At 39.5% G+C, this 23,900-nt stretch overlaps 1 protein-coding gene across 1 annotated transcript in view; it reads right to left on the bottom strand.

Annotated features, from left to right (window-relative positions):
- Nucleotides 1-273: 273 nt before the first annotated feature.
- Nucleotides 274-23,900, bottom strand: part of TMEM236 (transmembrane protein 236) — a 37,632-nt gene continuing 14,005 nt past the window's right edge. Inside the window, exons 3-4 of the mRNA XM_055543936.1 lie at nt 21,324-21,465; nt 274-1,289 (exon numbers count right to left, since the gene is read on the bottom strand). Coding sequence (XP_055399911.1) covers nt 709-1,289; nt 21,324-21,465 — 723 coding nt within the window. The 3' untranslated portion in view covers nt 274-708. The remainder of the gene's footprint in view (nt 1,290-21,323; nt 21,466-23,900) is intronic.

Here is a 23,900-nt window from a genome sequence, read left to right as displayed (position 1 = left end):
ATCTTACCTTAACTTCATTACATTGGATTGAGTCAAATGTCTGTGAATTTAAATTGCTTTCTCTGCTGAAATCAACTGACTACATAAAAATCTCTTGCCACAGTGGAATAAAGAACATAATTACATGTCTGAAGGAGACTCTTAAACAATTCAATTTTTTTTTTAAATACATGAATCAGCCATGGGTGTGCATGTGTCCCTAGTCCTGAACTCCCCTTCCACCTCCCTCCCCATCCCATCCCTCAGGGTCCATTTGTTAAAAGTATTGATAGAATCTAAACTTATTTAATAATAACAGGCTTATTTCCTAAAATTAATTTTAACAAATTCTTGTAATGCCCTTTCTGTCAACAGTAAAAAAATCTCATTCTTGGACTAACTTAGCAGGAAGACATGTTCTCATTTTTTAAGATGCTTTACTGAAGGGTACTTTTAGAAAAAATGCAGAATACATAACAAAATTAACTACTGACATTTTCTACAAATCGAGGGGAACCAACTTAGAAGACTACAACTTTGCTTACATTTAGCACCATTTGCATACATTTAAAAAATTGACATGTTATAGTTTTTAAATATAGTTTTTTCTCTAGCATCTATTTCTTCATTTCTTCCTAGAGCGCAAAGTAACGTATGCCTGCCCCCCAAAAAGATCACAAATGTATGCATGTGCATAAAAAAGAGGTTTGACTATAGGACATTTTCTCCTTAAAAAGACCTCTCAAAGGTAGAGAACATCCTGAATCTGGTTAAGAAATTGAAGTAAACATAAGACAGAGTCACCAGCACATTTTTAAAAAGACCCAATACGGGTGTGATTGTTCCCAGGACAATGATTAAACTCAGTCTAACAAAGATAAAAGGTAGATCCTGGAGAAGGATGGAAAGGGAATTCAGAAGCGGGTTCCGGGGAGTGAACATCATTCGAAGAAGAGAAATGTAACTGAAGATGTAGACCGCGTACACCCAGCCTGACTTGTACACCCTGGGGTGTCCGGCCACCCGCACCATTTCTATGGTGTCAGCCCACAGCAGAAAGCTCCCGAGGAAGATCTCTGCACGCACGTCCTGTTGGGACAGCGTTCTCAGGATTCCCCACTCAAAGGTGGGCTCCTGGGGTCCCTCCAGCTCAGGAGAGGAGTTCCCTGTGGCGCCTCCTAGTGGCCGTGACAAGTGAGTCCTGTTGGCTGGCTGCGGGCGAGTCGAGTTTTCTTCATTTTGCTTCGCTTCACATGTCACAGTTCTTATTTGTTGCAAATTGGTCGTATGGATGTGCCTGTCTTCATTACCTGCAACAAATTGATTTATTTAAATTTTAAATTTTTATTAAAATGTAACGTTTCATTCAATTTTATTTAAACTTACAGGGATTTCCCTGGTGATCCAGTGGCTAAGATTCCATGCTCTGAATGCAGGGGCTTGGGTTTGATCCCTAGTCAGGGAACTAGATCTACAGGCTGCAACCAAAAGGTCAGGCACAGCTGCAAGGAAGATGGAAGGGCCCACAGGCTGCAACCCAATAAATAAATGACTGTGTGTGTTACTGGCTCAGTTGTGTCTGACTCTTTGTGACCCCATGGGCTGTAGCCCACCAGGCTCCTCCATCCATGGGATTTTCCAGGCATGAATACTGGAGTAGGTTGCCATTTCCTTCTCCAATAAACAAATAAAAGAATAAATATTATAAAATAAATAAATGAATATTACCTTATTTATATTTGGTGCAGTCAAATAAATTTAGAAATAAATTTAAATTTTAAATGCTTTAAATTTTTAAATTTTAAATAAAAGTTAACTTTTCCTTCAATTTGTTTAAAATTTAAACATTTTAAATTTCAAAATTTACTTAAACATAAAATTCTTAAATTTTTATTTAAAGTGAAATTTTTATTTAAACTTGAAAATGAAATATGAGTGATCTCTTATTTGAGGTCTGTGTCACACATGGAACTTCAAGATAGCAATTGATAGCACAATGCCAAAAAATGTAGAGGCAGAGAATGCTCTTTATGTCTTTGCATTTCCTCAGGTATGGATCCTAAGTCATTCTTACCATTTCAAAATAATACCCATTACTGATTACTGAGCTAAGTAAGCACTTTCACACATTGACTCATTTAATCCTCAGGAAAAAGTTGAGAAATAGGGATTACTATCCCAGTGGATAAATATGGAAACTGGAGTCTAAGAGATAAAATGACACCTGAATTCAAATACACAGTTAGGAATGAGCAGAGCTGGAATTCACACCCAGACCTGTCTGACCCCAATTGACAATCTCTTAACTTTATCACTTTCTAGAGGCAATACATCAAGTGCTAATTATAAACCATACACATATCATAAAATCAAAAAAATCAAAAGTTCAATGGTTTAGTCTTGTCACTTTATAAGAAGCCTACAGGAATGACTACAACCCAGATCTCCAGGTTTAGAGTTTGGTGCTAAGAGGGTCTTTTTTTGAGCATGAGAGAGTCTTAGTGAAGGGTAACATACTGAATTCAAGACTTTTAAGCTGTTTTTTCCCCCGAAATTTTTGAACTAGTCAGTATGATTGTTTAGACAAGTATCTCATTTGTGACCATGAAGCTGTGGCTGATCAACAGGTCAGTCATCTGAATGAGTAGGGTGTTCCTCGTCAGCATCACAAAAGTGTGTGTGTGTGTGTGTGTGAGAGAGAGAGAGAGAGAAAGTGAATATGTGTGTCTCTCCATACACACATGGGTATTAAGGTTGTGATTATGAGGGAATCTCAGATCTCAGAACTTACTGCGGATAATAGGATTTTTCTATGAAAGAAACAGAACATTGTTTTCCAAACATTTAACCACTTAGGCACCATTTTCACTGCTAAGAATTTCTTAGCTCTTGACACAGTTTACTCAGCCAACAACATGCTGAGCTGTCACATTCCTTGATAAGATAAAATTTAAAGAGAGTCATTAGACAGAATAACTCTAAAGGTTAAAGACACAAAGGCAATAAAATTTGTTGAAATGTACTGAGCAGAAGTGAAAACATTTTAAAACAAATAAGTTATTATGATTAATGACTAACAAAGGGCTTGATGACTATAAGTAGGAGTTGTTTAAAGAACAAACTTCAGTTTTCTTTCTATACAATTATTTTAAAATTGTAAGTGTGAATTGAGTACATTTATTAATTAAAAAAATAAATTTTTGAGATATTACTTCCTTCTGGTATGAATTATTCATAAGTGTTAGGACTCATGACCCTTAGAAACTTCCTTATCAAACTTAAGATGTACTTAAGATGTCATAGTAGCATGAGTAAGAATCGTTTTTTTATTAGAATATAGTTGACTTATAATGTTATGCTAGTTTCATGTGCATAGCAAAGTGATTCAGATATATATATACCTATACAGTGATTGAGCTACCCTGCATCCAAGGTCAGGGGCGGCAGCCGAGAGGAGCTACACTACATGGAAGGTAAGGAGCAGCGGCTGTGCTTTGCTGGAGCAAATGTGAAGAGATACCCCACGTCCAAGGTAAGAGAAACTCAAGTAACACAGTAGGCACTGAAAAGGGCATCAGAGGGCAGACAGACTGAAACCACAATCACAGACAACTAGCCAATCTGATCACACGGACCACAGCTTGTCTAACTCAATGAAACTAGGCCATGTCGTGTGAGGCCACACAAGACGGACGGGTCATGGTGGAGAGGTCTGACAGAATGTGGTCCACTAGAGAAGGGAACAGTAAACCACTTCAGTATTCTTGCCTTGAGAACACCATGAACACTATGAAAAGGCAAAAAGATAGGACACTGAAAGATGAACTCCCTAGGTGGGTAGGTGCCCAATATGCTACTGGAGATCTGTGGAGAAATGACTCCAGAATGAATGAAGGGATGGAGCCAAAGCAAAAACAACACCCAGTTGTGGATGTGACTGGTGATAGAAGCAAGGTCCAATGCTGTAAAGAGCAATATTGCATAGGAATCTGAAATTTTAGGTCCATGAATCAAGGCAAATTGGAAGTGGTCAAACAGGAGATGGCAAGAGTGAACCTCAACATTCCAGGAATCAGTGAACTGAAATGGACTGGAATGGATGAATTTAACTCAGATGACCATTGTATCTACTACTGTGGGCAAGAATCACTTATAAGAAATGGAGTAGCCATCATAGTCAACAAAAGAGTCCAAAATGCAGTACTTGGATGCAATCTCAAAAACAACAGAATGATCTCTGTTCGTCTCCAAGGCAAACCATTCAATATCACGGTAATCCAAGTCTATGCACTGACCAGTAACGCTGAAGAAGCTGAAGTTGAATGGTTCTATGAAGACCTACAAGACCTTTTAGAACTAACACCCAAAAAAGATGTCCTTTTTATTATAGGGGACTGGAATGCAAAAGTAGGAAGTCAAGAAACGTCTGGTAACAGGCAAATTTGGCCTTGGAGTACAGAATGAAGCACGGCAAAGGATAATAGAGTTTTGCCAAGAAAATGCACTGGTCATAACAACACCCTCTTCCAACAACACAAGAGAAGATTCTACACATGGACATCACCAGATGGTCAACACTGAAATCAGATTGATTATATTCTTTGCAGCCAAAGATGGAGAAGCTCTATACAGTCAGCAAAAACAAGACCAGGAGTTGACTATGGCTCAAATCACAAACTCTTTATTGCCAAATTCAGACTTAAATTGAAGAAAGGGTGGGAACCACTAGACCATTCAGGTATGATCTAAATCAAATTCCTTATGATTAAACAGTGGAAGAGAGAAATAGATTTAAGGGACTAGATCTGATAGATAGAGTGCCTGATGAACTATGGACTGAGGTTCATGACATTGTACAGGAGACAGGGATCAAGACCATCCCCAAGAAAAAGAAATGCAAAAAGGCAAAATGGCTGTCTGAGGAGGCCTTACAAATAGCTGTGAAAAGAAGAGAAGTAAAAAGCAAAGGAGAAAAGGAAAGATATACCCATTTGAATGCAGAGTTCCAAAGAATAGCAAGGAGAGATAAGAAAGCCTTCCTCTGCAATCAATGCAAAGAAATAGAGGAAAACAATAGAATGGGAAAGACCAGAGATCTCTTCAAGAAAATTAGAGATACGAAGGGAACATTTCATGCAAAGATGGGCTCAAGAAAGGACAGAAATGGTATGGACCTAACAGAAGCAGACGATATTAAGAAGAGGTGGCAACAATACACAGACGAACTGTACAAAAAAGATCTTCATGACCCAGATAATCACGATGGTGTGATCACTGACCTAGAGCCAGACATCCTGGAATGTGAAGTCAAGTGGGTCTTAGGAAGCATCACTACAAACAAAGCTAGTGGAGGTGATGGAATTGCAGTTGAGCTGTTTCAAATCCTAAAAGATGATGCTGTGAAAGTGCTGCACTTAATATGCCAGCAAATATGGAACACTCCACAGTGGCCACAGGACTGGAAAATTTTCATTCCAATCTCAAAGAAAGGCAATGCCAAAGAATGCTCAAACTACCACACAATTGCACTCATCTCACATGCTAGTAAAGTAATGCTCAAAATTCTTTAAGTCAGGCTTCAGCAATACGTGAACCATGAACTTCCAGATGTTCAAGCTGGTTTTAGAAAAGGCAGAGGAACCAGACATCAAATTGCCAACATCGGCTGGATCATGGAAAAAGCAAGAGAGTTCCAGAAAAACATCTATGTCTGCTTTATTGACTATGCCAAAGCCTTTGACTGTGTGGATCACAATAAACTGTGGAAAATTTTGAAAGAGATGGGCATACCAGACCACCTGATCTGCCTCTTGAGAAACCTGTATTCAGGTCAGGAAGCAACAGTTAGAACTGGACATGGAACAACAGACTGGTTCCAAATTGGGAAGGGAGTATGTCAAGGCTGTATATTGTCACCCTGCTTATTTAACTTATATGCAGAGTACATCATGAGAAACGCTGGGCTGGAAGAAGCACAAGCTGGAATCAAGATTGCTGGAAGAAATATCAATAACGTCAGATATGCAGATGATACCACCCTTATGGCAGAAAGTGAAGAAGAACTAAAGAGCCTCTTGATGAAAGTGAAAGAGGAGAGTGAAAAGTTGGCTTAAAGCTCAACATTCAGAAAACTAAGATCATGTCATCCGGTCCCATCACTTCATGGCAAATAGATGGGGAAACAGTGGAAACAGTGGCTAACTTTTATTTTTGGGGGGTCCAAAATCACTGCAGATGGTGATTGCAGCCATGAAATTAAAAGACACTTACTCCTTGGTAGGAAAGTTATGACCAACCTAGACAGCATATTAAAAAGCAGAGACATTACTTTGTTACCAAAGTCCATCTAGTCGAGGCTATGGTTTTTCCAGTAGTCATGTATGGATGTGAGAGTTGGACTATAAGGAAAGCTGAGCGCAGAAGAATTGATGCTTTTGAACTGTGGTGTTGGAGAAGACTCTTGAGAGTCCCTTGGACTGCAAGGAGATCCAACCAGTCCATTTTAAAGCAGATCAGTCCTGGGTGTTCATTGGAAGGATTGATGTTGAAGCTGAAACTCCAATCCTTTGGCCACCTGATGTGAAGAGCTGACTCATTTGAAAAGACCCTGATGCTAGGAAAGATTGAGGGCAGGAGGAGCGGGGGATGACAGAGGATGGGATGGTTGGATGGCATCACTGACTCAATGGATGTGAGTTTGGGTAAACTCCGGGAGTTGGTGATGGACAAGGAGGCCTGGCATGCTGCAGTCCATGGGTTCGCAAAGAGTCAGACATGACTGAGCCACTGAACTGAACTGAACTGATGGTGATTGACTGAGTCCTCATTCGTGTCTGACTCTTGTGACCCCATGGACTATGGTCTGCCAGGCTCCTCTTTTTCAGATTTTTTCCCATATAAGTTATTACAAAATATTGAATAGAGTTCCCTGTGCTATTACAGTAGGTCCTTTTTAGTTATCTATTTTATATATAGTAGTATGCACATGTAAATCTCAATTTCCTAATTTATCCCTTCCTGCCATGTTTCCCCTTTGGTAACCATAAGTCTGATTTCGAAATCTGTGAGTCTGTTTCTGTTCTGTAATAAGTTCATCTCTGTCATTTAAAAAATAATTTTATTTAATTATTTTTGGCAGTGCTGGGTCTTGGTTGCCGCACAGGCTTTTCTCTAGTTGCGGCAGGCAGGGGCTACTCTCTAGTTGTGGTGAGTGGGCTTCTCACTGCAGTGGCTTCTCTTGTTGCAGAGCACAGGCTCTAGGGTTTGCAGGCTTCAACAGTGGGCTCAACAGTTGCAGCTCCTGGACTCTAGAGCACAGGCTCGATAGTTGTGATGCATGGGCTTAGTTGCTCCGTGGCATGTGGAATCTTTGCAGATGAAGGATTGATCCCATGTCTCCTGATTTAGCAGGCAGATTCTTTACCACTAAGCCACCAAGGAAGCCCTGCATCATTTTTTAAAATTAGATTTCACATATAAGTGAGACCATATGACAATAGAATACTACTCAGCCATAAAAATAAATTAAAAAAAATGAAATAACGCCATTTGCAGCAACATGAATGGACCTAGAGATTATCATATTTAATGAAGTCAGACAGAGTAAGGAATCATTTTGATAAATTACACTCAAGAGAGAAAAATACACTTATTTTTCTAACTTCTATTTTTTGCAAGATATTATTTTAATAATCATAAAATCATCTTTTAAAACTCAGATGCTTACTTACATCAATTGTATCTCTTATTTTACCAAAAAATAAACCAATGTAGAAATAGTGTGTTGTGTCTTAGAGTACACTCCTTCACCTCTCTTAGTAGATAAGTGTTCAAGTGAAAACCCAAATTCCTTTGTTAATATGAAGAACACAGCATATAATACAGGCTCTTGAGGATGACTGCAAATTCAGCATTGTTTCAAGGCCAGGAAGTGCCATCTAAGAAGTGACACATTAACAGTTTTTAAACAGTGAGGGTCATAATATCTGAGGATAAGAGCTGTTGGTTTGAACAATAAATTCTTATCTATTTATTTTTAATTGAAGGATAATTGCTTTATAGTATTGCATTGGTTTCTATCAAACATCAGTATGAATCAGCCATAGGTTTACCCATGTCCCTTCACACTTGAACCTCCCTCCCATATCCCCCTCATCCCACCCCTCTAGGCTGTTACCAAGCCCCAGTTTGAGTTCCCCAGAGTCATACAGCAAATTCCCATTGGCTATCTATTTTACATATGGTAATGTATGTTTCCATGTTACTCTCTCCATACTTCCCGCTCTCATCTGCCCCCACAACACCCCAGCCGTGTCCATAAGTCTTGAGCAATGAATTTTTAGGTAGGGTTCATTTTTAATGAAATGAGAAGAAGGCCTTAATCCATGTGTATTTGGTAAAACCAGGCCTGGAAGCCTCCCATTTCTCCATAGCTCATTAGGGACTAGTTTAGATTTGAGGACTAGCTTAGGAGACTAGTCCTCTTACCAAGTAAAAAACACTATAACTAAGAGCTGGAAAGCTCTGCTGGCCTCTCAGAGGGGAGGGCAGAGTTGAGGATGCCAAGAAATCATCTGGTCATTAGAACAGACCAGCAAATTTATCCTCTAGTCGCGTAAACCTTCATGTATTCGTTACTGTTTCCTTAGGCTCCATGATCACTTTCCCTCCAAATTAGTATTTTTTAAAATTTCCACTCGCAGTTGAAATTCTTTTCATTGTTGCTGTTAATTGTCAGGGTTCTGTTTGGGGAAAACTATGTTAATTTGTGCAAAATCGGTAAAAGATATAAACACAAAGAGCAGTCTGTTCACTTCCTGAAAGGCTCACATTCTCTGTAAAAAGCACAAATAGCAGCCATTCTGTGCAGTTCCCCACAGCTAAAGCCAGTCACCAAAACTTTTTGTCCTCACTGTGCATGCTATATAATTAAAGAAATGCAATTTTGATAACAGAAAAATGTTTAAGTAGGTAACATACCCCTTTTACTTTATTATTTCTTTATAGTGATGTATTTCTATCTCTAACTTTTACCCCAAAACTTTTTCGATCACTTCCAGGGAAAATGTAAGTACAATATAACAAATCAGTAGGGAGGAATTTTCCACAGTGAGCATGTATTCCTCTTGCAAAGAGAAAGAGAAAGCAAAAAAAGTTATTTTTCTCTTCATTTTCTTTATTTTCTCTACTCATGTTATTTTAGGAACTAACACAAGCTGGAATCGAGATTGCCAGAAGAAATATCAATAACCTCGGATATGCAGATGACAGCACTCCACGGCAGAAAGTGAAGAGGAACTAAAGAGCCTCTTGATGAGAGTGAAAGAGGAGAGTGAAAAGTTGGCTTAAAGCTCAACATTCAGAAAACTAAGATCATGGCATCTGGTCCCATCACTTCATGGCAAATAGATGGGGAAACAATGGAAAGAGTGACAGACTTTACCTTTTGGGGTTCCAAAATCACTGCAGATGGTGACTGAAGCCATGAAATTAAAAGATGCTTGCTCCTTGGAAGAAAAGCTATGACCAACCTAGACAGCATATTAAAAAGCAGAGACATTACTTTGTGACAAAGGTCTGTCTAGTCAAAACTGTGGTTTTTCCAGTAGTCATATATGGATATGAGAATGGAATGTGAAGAAAGCTGAGTGCCAAAGAATTGATGCTTTTGAACTGCAGTGTTGAAGAAGACTTCAATGAATATTCATTGGAAGGACTGATGCTAAAGCTGAAACTCCAATACTCTGGCCACTTGATGCGAAGAACCAACTCACTGGAAAAGACTCTGATGCTGGGAAAGATTGAGGACAGGAGGAGAAGTGGGGGACAGAGGATGAGATGGTTGGATGGCATCACGGACTCAATGGACCTGAGTTTGAGTAGGCTCCAGGAGTTGATGATGGACAGGGAGGCCTGGCGTGCTGCAGTCCATGGGGTTGCAAAGAGTCGGACATGACTGAGTGACTGAACTGAACTGAACTGAACTGAAAAGTTACTTAAATAAAAAGAGTAAGAGAGAGAAGGATCACAAGAAAAGGCAGCTAAAAACAAGGCAGGAATGAAGCTGCTACTAAGACTGCACTTTTTAAAAGAAATCAATATTTTTATTCATTCCAAAATTTCATTCTGTGTAGCTTAGGGGTAAAACAGCATTTTTGAAGAAAAATGGGGGCTGGGATCAAGTGCCAACAGCAGGCAAGTGCTAGGTCATGCCACTGGCAGGGAAGAGGCGTCAATACTGCCTCTGCAAACAGCGGCTTCAAAACTGCTCCTCATGGTCCAGTGGTTAAGATTCCATGCTTCCACTGCAAGGGACACAGGCTCAATCCCTGGTCGGGGAACTAAGATCACCACATGGTGCGGCCTCAAAACTGCTCCTAATATTGGCTAAGGGCTGAATCAATTGGACAACCAAGCTGTCTGCTGTGATCAGACAAACTGTAGAGTGCTGTTCCAAGCTTAGACTGGGTTTTGAGAACACTGCAGCAGGTAACGTGCCCACCTTCATCACCCTGTCTCCTGACATCACATCAACAGGCACAGAAGAATAAACTGTGGCAGGGCTCTCAAAGGAAGGTAAGTTCTGTGATGAGAGACTACCCCAGGGAGTCTGAATTAGACTGGCAGTCAAGCACAGCTCATCTCCGAAGTCACAGTTAAAGTGAAAGTGAAGTCATTCAGTTGTGTCTGACTCTTTGTGACCCCATGGACTGTAGCCTACCAGGCTCCTCTGTCCATGGGATTTTCCAGGCAAGAATATTGGAGTGGGTTGCCATTGCCTTCTCCAGGAGATCTTCCTGACCCAGGGATTGAACCCTGGTCTCCCGCATTGTAGGCAGATGTTTTACCTTCTGAGCCACCAGGGAAGATTGACAGTTAAACACAGACCTAAAGAATGCATGGGAATAAATTATGTGAAGAATGGAGAAAGAACTTTTCAGGTGGTAGAGACAACAGGTGCAAATATCTTTCAGCTAAAGGGACTTCCCTGATGGTCCAATGGTTAAGAATCCGCCTTCCAATGCAGGGCACAAGGGTCACAGATTCAATCCCTAGGCGGGGAATTAAGATCGCACATGCAGTGCACTAAGCCTGTGCACCACAACTAGAGAAGCCTGTGCACTGTCACAAAGACCCAGCACAGCCCCCCAAAAGAAAAAGATCCTTCAGCTAACATGAACTGAAAGGAGAGTGTGATGAGGGGGAAGCAGACAGAGAAGAGTGATGAGGGGGAAGCAGACAGAGAAGAGGAGAGAAGCTATGATTTATGCAGGGTTTTCTATATACGAGGAACTGTGTTAAGCCCTTTCTATGCATCCATTCACTTAATCCTTATAAAAACTGTATGATGTGGTTACCAAAGGGGACAGTGGGGAGAGGGATAAATTAGGTATATGGGATTAACAGATACACACTACTGTATGTAAAACAGACAAACAACAAGGATTTACTGTATAACACAGAGAACTATATTCAACATCTTGCAATAAGCCATAAAAGAAAAGAATTTGAATACATACATATCAATATATTGATATATAACTGAATCACTTTGCTGTACACTTGAAACTAACACAATATTGTAAATCAACAAAGGTTCATTAATAATAAGCCTCTATGATGTAGCTACTACTATTTTCCCATTTTATTTTTTAATTTATTTTCTTTAAAGATTTTTTTTTTATGCGTACCATTTTTAAAGTCTTTATTGAGTTTGTTACAATATTACTTCTGTTTTACAGTTTTTGGCCATGAGGCATGTGGGATCTTAGTGCCCCAAGCAGGGATTGAACCCACATCCCCTGTATTGGAAGGGGGAGTCTTAACCCCTGGACCACTGGGTAAATCTCCTATTTTCCCATTTTAAAGATAAACAAACTGAGGTAGGGAGAGACTAAAAGTTGTTTCCAGGGTCACACAGCAAGTAAGGAGAGGGATGGAGCATGAAACTCAAACATCTGACCATTAGACCACATGATTATTGGGCATGATAAAGTTTGTGGACTTGATCCTAAGTTCACTGAAGATGGGGACATTGGAGGGCAGGAGAGATGACTTGGGGATTCAGTAAAGAGGCTGTTGAGGCTGTCAAGGCAGCCAATGCCCCATTAGATTGTTACTCAACTCACAGCAACCAGAAGATGAAATTAAAGACTTGGTCAGAAAAAGTATGATAGGTCTTGATGAAAAGTTTCCAAAGTTAATTTTGCCCTGAGATAAAAATGATCTAGAGAAAGCAAAATGCTAATAATTTAGATATAACATGATGAGAGAAAAAAAAATCTGGAAAAGAAGAAAAGCCACAGTCTTATGGAAGATTTTTTTTTAATATATGAAACACACAAAGAACTTTTAGTCATAGTACTTTAAGAGAATAAAAAATAAAACAGCATCTAAAATAAACACTTTAATATATCTAAGTGTTTAAAATACAGATTATAACCATTGTTATTTTGACCCTCTCCAAACCAGTCAATCCTAAAGGAAATCAACCCTAAATATTCATTGGAAGGACTAATGCTGAAGCTCCAATACTCTGGCCATCTGATGAGAAGAACTGACTCATTGGAAAACACCCTGATGCTGGGAAAGATTGAGGGCGGGAGAAGGGGGAGACAGAGGATGAGATGGTTGTATGGCATCATTAATTCAATGGGCATGAGTTTGAACAAACTCCGGGAGATGGTGAAGGACAGGGAAGCCTGGTGTGCTGCAGTCCATGGGGTCGCAAAGAGGGACTGAACAGCAACTGACTAAACTCACTGATCTGTGTCTACACACAGTCTCCTTTGAGAAGCATGTCTGAGGTTGGGAAGACAAGTACTACCACTGCCAAGTAATAAATGATGAAACCCAGCACCAACCTCCCAGCGTGATTATGATGAAGAATTGAAGCAGTGTTTGTAAAGCATTTAAAGTAGTGTCTGACACAGAGAAACAGTTAACTTATGTGTTAAATAAGTAATGGGTAGCCATTGCTAAATCATCTATTGTTTCAAATGAATTAGAAAAGAATAGAAAATAGAATGCAGTAAACAGTGATTACAGTTTGTTCAACTTTGGTTATAGTTACACTGCAACCCAGCATCCCATATATCAGGAGAGGTTAAAAAGTTGGAGACAGAGTGTCACACTATAGAGCCTGATTCTTTCATTCTTAGATTTGCCTGTCCACGTGACAAAGCCAAAAACTACTGCATGGATATACCCTACGCAGGCAGAGACAGCTTGCACCAGCTGACAAGAGCATGTAGTATGTACTGCTTCTCAATTCTGTGATCAGTGATCAGCGATACCACCTTGGTATCTGGAAATTGATTATGATGAGAGTATTCACACTAGAAAAGCTGGCAAATGCTATCCATAAGGACTTTTACCCCTCCTCAACCAGGAGAGAGAGTTTAAATACTGGCCAGCATACTACTACCTCTCTGCTCAAAACTGTATACAAGTTTTCATAAAATAATAATAATAATGAATCCAACCCATCATCAGTTCTGCAGAATCTCATGGGCATACATTCTCAGCAGTGAGACAATGGTGACAACTTTTTTTAAAAAGGCATTGGATCCAGTAAATTCAATACCCTCAATTCAGTTTCAGTTCCCTGCTAGACATTGCACAAATCTGAGAAGAAATATTAATAAATGCATGATTTCTTAATTTTAGGCAATGTGAAATTCTAAGAGAATTCTTTTGTCTGAGGACACAGCAGGAAGGCTTGGTAGTTTAAAGGCCATCTTTCCCTCTATAGACTCATCTAACACTGGACAAGAGCTGCTAAAAACATAAAATTATTGATTTTTTTAAACCCCATTTTTTAAGATTGTGAAAACTTTCTTAGTATTCTAATCTTCAGTTTTTCATTTGAGATATTCTGGTCCTTCTCTTTGATAGGTGTTTAGATCAGAGAATGTAATTTAATTAACAATATATAAATAGAAAAATTATTTTCTACATTTAATTAATATATAATATATTATACACTGTAATAGTCAATTATGTTAATAGGGAGAAGGCAATGGCACCCCACTCCAGTACTCTTGCCTGGAAAATCCCATGGACAGAGGAGCCTGGTAGGCTGCAGTCCATGGGGTTGCAAGTCAATTATATTAATTATGCTGATAATTAACATAATAAACACATAATATATTAATATGCACTGTGCACGTGTGTGTCTGTGTGTGCTTTCATTCATGTCCAGCTCTTTGCAACCCCATTGACTGTAGCCCACCAGGCTCCTCTGTCCAAGGGATTTCCCAGGCAAGAATACTGGCATTATTATACAGAGTGAAGTAAGCCAGAAAGAAAAACACCAATACAGTACACTAACGCATATATATGGAATTTAGAAAGATGGTAACAATAACCCTGTATACGAGACAGCAAAAGAGACACTGATGTATAGAACAGTCTTTTGGACTCTGTGGGAGAGGGAGAGGGTTGGATGATTTGGGAGAATGGCATTGAAACATGTATAATATCATATATGAAACGAGTCGCCAGTCCAGGTTCGATGCACAATACTGGATGCTTGGGGCTGGTGCACTGGGACAACCCAGAGGCATGGTACGGGGAGGGAGGAGGGAGGAGGGTTCAGGATGGGGAACACGTGTATACCTGTGGCGGATTCATGTTGATATATGGCAAAACCAATACAATATTGTAAAGTTAAAAAATAAAATTAAATTTAAAAAAAGCAGAAAAAAAAAAAAGAATACTGGCATGGATTGCGATTTCCTACTCCAGAGGATTTTTCCAACCCAGGGATCCAGCCTGAGCCTCTAGCGTCTCCTGCATTGGCAGGAGGATTCTCTACCACTAGCACCACTTGGGAAGCCATATAATACACATTAATATACAACAAACATTAAATAATCCTAGATTTTGAAATGGTTTGATGTTCCTCTACTAGTTAAGTGCTTGGATATAGACCAGAGCTAGAAACCCAGCCTGAGACCGTTCTAGGTGACAAAAAACGGACACGTGTGGGAATGAGCCTGATTCCTTGCCTTCAGAACACTTAGCTTTAACTATATGTATTTGTTAGTATAGTTTTAGAAACCTGCTATTGCACCCACTAGACTGTGCATGCATGCTCAACCACATCTGACTTTTTGCGACCCCGTGGACTGTAGCCAGACAGGCTCCTCTGTCCATGGAATTTTTCAGACAACAATACTGGAGTGGGTTGCCATTTTCTCCACCAGGGGATCTTCCTGACCCAGGGCTGGAACCCCAGTCTCCTGCATTGGCAGTTGGATTCTTTACCTAATCAGCCATCGCGGAAGCCCCACTAGATGGTGAGCTCCATGCAAAGGGGACTCTGTCTGCTTTCACCACCTCTCCCTTTCACCACCACTGTACCCTCAGCACCTAGTGGAGTGTCTGGTATGCATCAGATCCTCTATAAAAATTTGCTGCATAAACGGTAGGAGGGGGACTTCCCTCGTGGTCCAGTCTAAGACTCTGGCTTCCAGTGCAAGGGGCCCAGGTTCAATCCCTGGTCAGGGAACTAGATCCCACATGCCACAACTAACAGTTCATATGCTGCGACTAAGACAAATAAATAAAAGATATTTAAAAAATAACAAAAAAACGGTAGGAGGGACTCCTAATACGGAGTTCTATAAGCATGAGGGCACCATGGGCATTCTGGTGGGGAAAAAAAAAATCTGCACTAGGGGAAGGAAGCCCAACTATCAAAGCTAGGCTGAATAATAATCCCTCCCTGGGACCCCACCTCTCCCACGTTCTCAATCCTCTCACATCACAGGAAAACTTTTCGAGTCCTGCAAGTGGTCTACCACTCAGATAGCCCTCTGCCTCAGGGTCCTAAAGACAGCTCTTGAAGCAAGATGAGAAGCTTTGGAAGGCATTTGGAATTCCTGGCAGTGCAGCCTGAGTACCTTCCAGCGACCATGGCCACCACAGAGCATGCGCATGAGCAGTGTGAGCTCACCCAGCCTCTAGGGCCCCGCGAAGGTGGCGGGGACTTAAGGTTTTCCAAAGCCTCCCAGGCACCAGCAGCGACAGGAGTGACCGAGCACGGGCAGACGTGCCAATGAGTGATTCCAAGAAGAGTTTGTGAGTTCACAGGAAGCAGCCTTTACAACACCCACTCCACCCTAAACAGAGTCTGAGCAAACTATACACAACTTAAAAGGCTCTCTGGCCATCAGCTCCACAACCTGTCACTCTCTTCAATCCTATGCAAGGAAATTTAGATACCAAGAATCCATGACCTATCCCTTTAATTTCTAGCTGGGGCCTTAAATTTTTGTTGCTATTATAAAATAATGCATGCTGGATTTGCTTCCACACAGGGGGCATAGGTTCCATCCCTGGTCTGGAACTAAGATTCCGCATGCCCTGTGGCCAAAAAGATAATAAAATAAAGTCAGGTTAAAAAAAATAAAGTATTGCCCACTGAATTCTTTATGTTCTCTTTCTCTTACCAGACCCTGAAAATGTTTATTTTGAAAATACCTTGCAATTCTCAAAAACTGCACTTTATATATTAAAAATGTTCATACATTTTACTTCCTTCCTAGAGAAAAAAAAAAACAATTAAATGCCAAATTGCTACGATCACGTAAAGCTGTCCTACTCAAAGGGAGTCAGCTCAGACCTGACAGCACCTGATGCCCCATGTCGTTTGGCACAGGGACCACGGCAGTCTAGTTTCTGGCCGGGTCTGCGCTGACCTAATCCTGACAGCTGGTGCTTCATTAGAAGTTATAAATCAGAAACTCTACCCTTCTCTCACCCCCAGTCTGGTAAATGGCTACTTGTTTCTTGAGAAGGGGGGAAAAAAATCCTAGAGCTGACATACTTTTCTGAAACTTCCTTCTTCTAAACAGCAAAGGGAGAGTATAAAAGGAAATGCCTCCCTCCCCTTCTTGGCATGGCTGCGGACTCAGTGTTCCTCTTATGTGCTCTCTAACCACATTGCAAAACACGTTATGGAAACCAGTGAGCACATCGGGTTCAGACTGTGTGATAAGCTTTTTCTTAAAAAGAAGCAAAGGGGAACTCGAGATGCCATTCATTTTATTCAGAAAAAAGCAGTGTCCTTTTTTTTTTTTTTTTTTTTTTTTAATTTCTTTTCCCATCTCTAACATGCCATTTGGTTATGCAGTGATAAGTTCCATTTCAAAGAAATCTGAGATGAAAATTCCTTTCAGAATTTGGATTTTATCTCTTGGGTTTTAACTTGCTATTGGTCTCAGTTTCTGATACTTTCTATGGTCAAAGGCTCTCAATCAGGGTGGGCATCAGAAGTGCTTGGAGAACTTTAAATAAATTACATATGCCAGCCTTAAAACCCTGCATAACCTTTGAGCGTGAAATTGCACATGGAGGCATTTCACTTGAAGAAATGATCATCTGTGCTGCTGAAGTGCCTGCAGCACTTGGTCCAAGTCTCTGGGTATTAAAGAGACTACACCGAAGGAACTGGAGCACAGCCACTGAGAGCAGATTTATTTGAAAACCTTACACTGCCAACATCATACCTGGCACCTCTTACTGATGTGACAGTGGAAACCGCCTCCTCTGCAGGGCTATGATGTTTTCCACTCAAATAGCCTGTTGATCTCACTTCTAGCAAGTCACGTCTGACTCTGCAGCAAAACCTCATGGAGCAAAACCATCTTGCCACCCGACTGGTACAATCCCCTGTGGCCCCTCTGTGTTTGTCCTCATGAGCAGCCAGTCCATAATGGTCCCTCTCTTCTGCCTAGGGCTGTTGCCGAGGAGTCTGGGCATGTGCGATGCTCAGGGTCTTCTAAGGACAGTGTCTGTGGTCATCATACTGATATCATTCGGCTGCCGTCCAGCAGCAGTTAACTCTATCTCCAACCTCTGCTGGGCTAGACACATCATGGAGTGAGTGGCTGCTGACTCCTGTACATGGCAGAGGGTCCCCGCAAACAGAGACCCCCTGCACCATCCACACACCTGTAACCTAACTGGGCACATCTCCCCTGCCCAGCTCAAATACACAGCATCTTATTCATTTTAACGATATCCTTGTCCTTTTCTTCTCAACCCTTTCACTTTTGAAAAAGTCAGAACAATAATGTTTGTAGTAGCTAAAAACTAGGAGGGGACATCTCTGGTGGCACAGTGGATAAGAATCTGCCTGCCAATGTAGGGAACACAGGTTCAATGCCTGGTCCTGGAAGATTCCAAATGCCACAGAGCAACTAAGCCTGCGTGCCACAACTGCTGAAGCCCACACACTCCAGAGGATATTCAACAGTCTAGACCAACAAATGAGACCATGGGAGATACATCTTGGGTCTAGTTTAAAAATGGGAGAGAGAATAACACGGAAGGAAGAAGAGAGATGAAGTCTAGTCACTAAGAGGTTAGGACCAAGTTAGCAAAATTCAGATGGAAATGTTAAAGTGTGCTCATTTGTACTCACAAATTAGTAAGAGCCACTACCTGGTGGCTCAAACAGTAAAAAATCTTCCTGCCACACAGGAGACCTGAGTTTGATCCCTGGGTCTGGAAGATCCCCTGAAGAAAGGAGTGGCTACCCACTACAGTATTCTTGCCTGGAGAATGCCATGGACAGAGGAGCCTGGTGGGCTACAGTCAATGGGGTCACAAAGAGTCGGGCACGATTGAGTGACTAACATTAGTAAGAGCAGGAGACATGCAGGCTATATCTTGTATTTTTATTGTTTGCTCACATGACTAGGACTTGACACTATTAGGTGCTATGGGCACCTGTGACATTACATGCCTTGGAGATCTGTGTTCCAGAAAATATTCCCAACTGAGCCACAGTCTATGGGAAATGACCCACTTAGACATTATAATGTGGTAATCACTTGATACTTTGGCATTTCAACTGGTACTAGGAAGTTAGCAGAAAGGATCCCTTGGGCCAGTGAAGATTGGTTTAACCATATATCAAATATAGAGCTTTTATCATTTTTTAAATTTAGAAAAAGAAAAGCTAAATGAAGATCAAATTTTGGTGGCTTGGAATTAAAGAGTTAAGACAGTTGGGGAGGTGGGAAGGGATAGAATGGGAGTATGGGGTTAGCAGATGCAAACTAGCATATATAGAATGGTTAACACCAAGGTCCTACTGTATAACATAAGGAGCTATATTCAATATCTTGTGATAAACCATTATGGAAAAGAATATATAAAAAAGAATGTTTATATATGTACAACTGAATCATTTTGCTGTACAGCAGAAATTAACACAACATTGTAGATCACCTATACTTCAATAAATAAATATACTGATGCAACAACAACAACCAAAGATAATTAGGCTAGTGCGAGAGTATCCATTAAGTCCAAGCTTTGTAGAATACCTTAGTTTCATCTAGCACAAGGTGAAAACTGCAACAACTGGTGTGTATGCATTTCAAACTATCTGGAGAGAGCAAAGAACAGAATATATTTTCTTTACCGACACTTCCTAAGGGAAGTCAAATTAGTCTGAACTCTGTCCCACATCCCTATCCTACCACTTTGATGCTAAGGTAGCATATGCAGTGAAACCATATTTATGCTTATGTTCAGATTGATGTTTTATAATCTATGTTTATGAATTTACATATTAATATTCCAGAGGATAAATGAGAATACCCCATTGATTCAAAATTCATACAATTGATTTAATTAGTAGCCTGTTAAAATGAGTATAGGAGACTATTTGAGTTCAAATTTTACACAAAAATTAAGTATACTTATAATTAATATTTATAAAAGTATCTTGAAAGAATGATAGTTTTTTAAGTGTGACTTTATTAAAGAATGGAGCTACTTAACTAGACATTAACCCTCCTAAGTTTGAGCAGAGAAGAGCTCAAGAAAGAGGCTCTTCAACTAAGAAGCAGCAATTGGACAAGATGTTCTAGAGTCTTCTCCCCAGGACTGACTTCTTCCTTGGGGTTCTCTTATTTTGATTCTTTTTTCAGCATTATTTCTGAATACCAGGAAAATTTCCCTTTAAAAAAACAGTTCATCACTTAAAATATAAAATGCCAATAACTTATGCTCAGAAATATACATGTGCATTTAAAAAAAAGAATTTTCACTAAAAACTTAGAAAGTTCACATTCACATGGAAAATACAGACTCATTAAAAACAGTCCAATTTCAAAATAGGCTTGTGTCATTAAGGAGTCTAAAAAAGTAGTCAAGGGTTTGACAATTCTCAAACCATCTCAGTTTAAGACAAAACACTCAGTTCAGGAAGGCAGGTGTACCTTGGGAGTACCTTTTCCTCCACAGACTCATTGGCTGCCACTGTCATCTTCTCTGCCTTATCACCTGTGTTATTTTAAACATAACAGCCTCTCGTCCCCCACCAAAGGACAAAGTGCAAAATATGAAACTCAGAGTCTCAGATTTCATGGTGGCCTCCAATTCAGTTCTGCTTTTCAAACTGAGGAGCAAGAGTGGCCAGAGGGGTGGTGGCTCACTCTTCCATAAGGAAGGGGTGGTGGCTCACCCCTCAGTCATAAGAAATGACTGTCTAGTGTTTTCCTTCCTGGTTGTAGTAGTCACCTTGCTCTCCCAAAGCATTCTCCTACGACTCACTCAATTTACCCCCATCCACCCCATCAGTCCGGGAGTGACGAACAAAACGTACCAATTTTAAATGCAAAATCTTTGCCACCCAATAACCACACCATGCAAATATTGTACATCGAACACAGATACTATCACATAAAACTAAAGTGGAGGGGACTTATGACTGACCAAACAAAATATTCAGTTAACAAAATACTTTTTTAAAAAGGCCAATTGATATTTAGTTTCAACTGTTCCCTTTGGAAAAACGCGGCATATCTTGGTAATCTTCAGCATTTTGACAATTCACAATCATGAAGCAACTAAATTTAAAAAAACACATAAATCTCCAGGAAATATCTGCAGTAGTCATATTAATTCCCATATCAAAAGTATCCAGACTAAAAAGTGTGTTAGTCACTCAGTTGTGTCCAGACTAAACTTCTTATTTATTCATCTAAACTTAAGGTTTTGAGAGAGTTCCTAAAATACAAATGTATAATAATTTACTTATGTAATTTTCTTGTTAGAGCAAACATTAAAGATTTAGTAGTCAATATTTAGTAAGTTTATTCATTTATAAGTACTATCAAAATCAAAAAAAGAAAAGAACTGTATAGCTATCAAAGTAGGTTTAAAAATAATGATATTTAGATATCTTTATTTGTAATCTTCTAACTACAATGTTAGCTCTTAAAAAATATCATGAAACATGTCAACAGATAACAGAATGGGAGAAAGTTGAATTATATGTTAAACTTTTAAAAAATATTTGTATTTAAAAGAATACTTACTCTTTTGCCTCCCTCTAAGAGGATATATCCTGAGTTTTTCAATAATATCAACCACAATCAAGCAAGTCAGAACTAGGGAGACTGGCAGGTCAGGTAACATATCCGGTAACACATCAGTGGAACCATTAATATTCTTTTGAACCTGTTTTCAGAAGACCATTAAGAAGCATTAAATTTTTGTACTTTCTTTGTTCACAGTTCTTTGAGGAGTCTGAAAGAAGTACTAAATTAATTATACATACATTTGCTAAAAGATCAGAAGCATGGTTTTCAGCTTTTTAGGTGTTCAATCCCACAAAGTTTTGAACCATTTCTAAAGATGTCATTAGGATCCATGTTAATGGAAGACAGAACTCTATCAGTTAAAGACAGACTTCAGTAAATGTGCATTAAAATTTAACAGTAGGAATCTCTCCCAACCCAACAGCTATACAGAGCCTCTGAGAGTCCTAGCTCAAAGATGTAGGGAGACAAATATTAGAGTGTAGGGTCTTCTAAGAAGAGAGAGCTGGGTAAACCCAGCTAGGCTTTGGAGCACTTGCTTCATCAGTTTAAGGTATCCACAAAAAAACCTATGGCAAAATCAAGTTAACCGCAGTACATTAAGAGTTTTCAATACCTCTGAGGACAAGAATAAACCAAAGGTTACACCATTACCATTTCTATTCAACACTGTACTGAAGTCCTAGCCAGTATAATGAAGCAAGAGAAAGAAACGGTATTTAAGTATTAGGAAAAAAGAGAAGCAGAAAGTCATTATTCATAGACTATATGATTATAAATGGACAAATCTCCCCCAAAAGGACAAATTATTTCCTCATACCAAAAACAGAACAGTTATAAAAAAAGATTTTTAAAAATGATACCATTTGTTACAACCTCAATAAAATTCCAACTTTTCTGTGGAAAATGATAAGCTGATTCTAAAATGAACATGGAGATTCCTTCAAAAACTAGGAATAAAACCACCATATGACCCAGCAATCCCACTGCTAGGCATATACCCTGAGGAAACCAAAATTGAAAAAGATACATGTACCCCAATGTTCATTGCAGCGCTACTGACAATAGCTAGAACATGGAAGCAACCTAGATGTCCATCGACACATGAATGGATAAAACAGCTGTGGTACACATATACAATGGAATATTACTCAGCCATAAAAAGGAATGCTTTTGAGTCAGTTCTAATGAGGTGGATGAACTTACTGCCTATTATACAGAGTGAAGTAAATCAGAAACAGAAAGATAAATATTGTACACTAACATATATATATATATGGAATCTAGAAAGATAGTACTGATGAATTTATTTTCAGGGCAGCAAAATAAAGAAAAAAATAGAGAACAGACTTATGGACATGAGAGGGAGAGGAAGAAGGAGAGGGTGGGGTGTATGGGGAGAATAATACGGAAACTTACATTACCATATGTAAACTAGATAGTTAATGGGATTGCTGTATGACTCAAGGAACTCAAAGAGGGACTCTGTAACAACCTAGAGGGGTGGGATGGGGAGGAAGATGGGAAGGAGGTTCAAAAGGGAGGGGACATATGTATACCTGTGGCTGATTCATGTTGATATTTGGCAGAAAACAACAAAATTCTGTAAAGCAATTATCTTTCAATTTTAAAAAGTGGAAAAAAAAAGAAAATACAAAGAGCAAGACATTCTAGAAGAAAAGGAAAACAGGAAGGTTTACTCTTCTGGATACAAAGAGCTATTATAAACATATAAGAATTAAGATATTGTAGTGTTGGCACAGGAATAGAAAAGTAGGCCGTGGAACAGAACAGAAAGCTCAGAATAGACTACGGACACACACATCTGATTTATTAACTACAGAGAAATGTGACAAGGACAGACATTTTAATAAATGGTGCTCAGTCTATTAGCTATTATTTGGGGGAGAAAAAAAAACAATCCCTTACTGCACAACACACACAAAAATTAGTTATGGGTAGATTGTGAAGTTCAAAGAGAATTTCAAAATGTTATATAGGAGACTGTCTTTAGGACTTTAAGGTTTAGATTCACAATATGATAAAACTGTTTCAAACAAGTAACCAAAAGAAAATACAGCAAATAAAGTGACACAGTGGACTATTGGCAAAACCAATACAATATTGCAAAGTTTAAAAAAAAAAAAAAAAGCTTTTATCCATCAAAATATACAATTAAAAGCATGAAGTTACAGAATGAGACGTTTGCAATACATAAAATCAACAACAAACAGCCTGAAATCTGAATATAGAAATAATTCCTCCGAATCAATTTTTAAAAGATAAGCAACACATTAGGGGGGAAATGGAATGAAAAATATGCTCAATCTCATTAATTATTGGGGAAATGAAATTGAAAACTATAATGAAATTCAAGAATATTCTCACCAGAATGGTTAAAATAAAAAGGCTGACAACGCAAGTGCTACTGAGGATGGGGAACACAAAGACTGCTCATTCTCTGCTGCTGCTGCTGCTGCTAAGTCGCTTCAGTCGTGTCCAGCTCTGTGTGACCCCATAGACGGCAGCCCACCAGGGTTCCCCATCCCTGGGATTCTCCAGGCAAGAACCCTG

This window comes from Bubalus kerabau, chromosome 13 (assembly GCF_029407905.1).
Source record: "Bubalus kerabau isolate K-KA32 ecotype Philippines breed swamp buffalo chromosome 13, PCC_UOA_SB_1v2, whole genome shotgun sequence".
NCBI lineage: Eukaryota > Metazoa > Chordata > Mammalia > Artiodactyla > Bovidae > Bubalus > Bubalus kerabau.
This window is presented reverse-complemented; position numbering and strand designations above follow the sequence as displayed.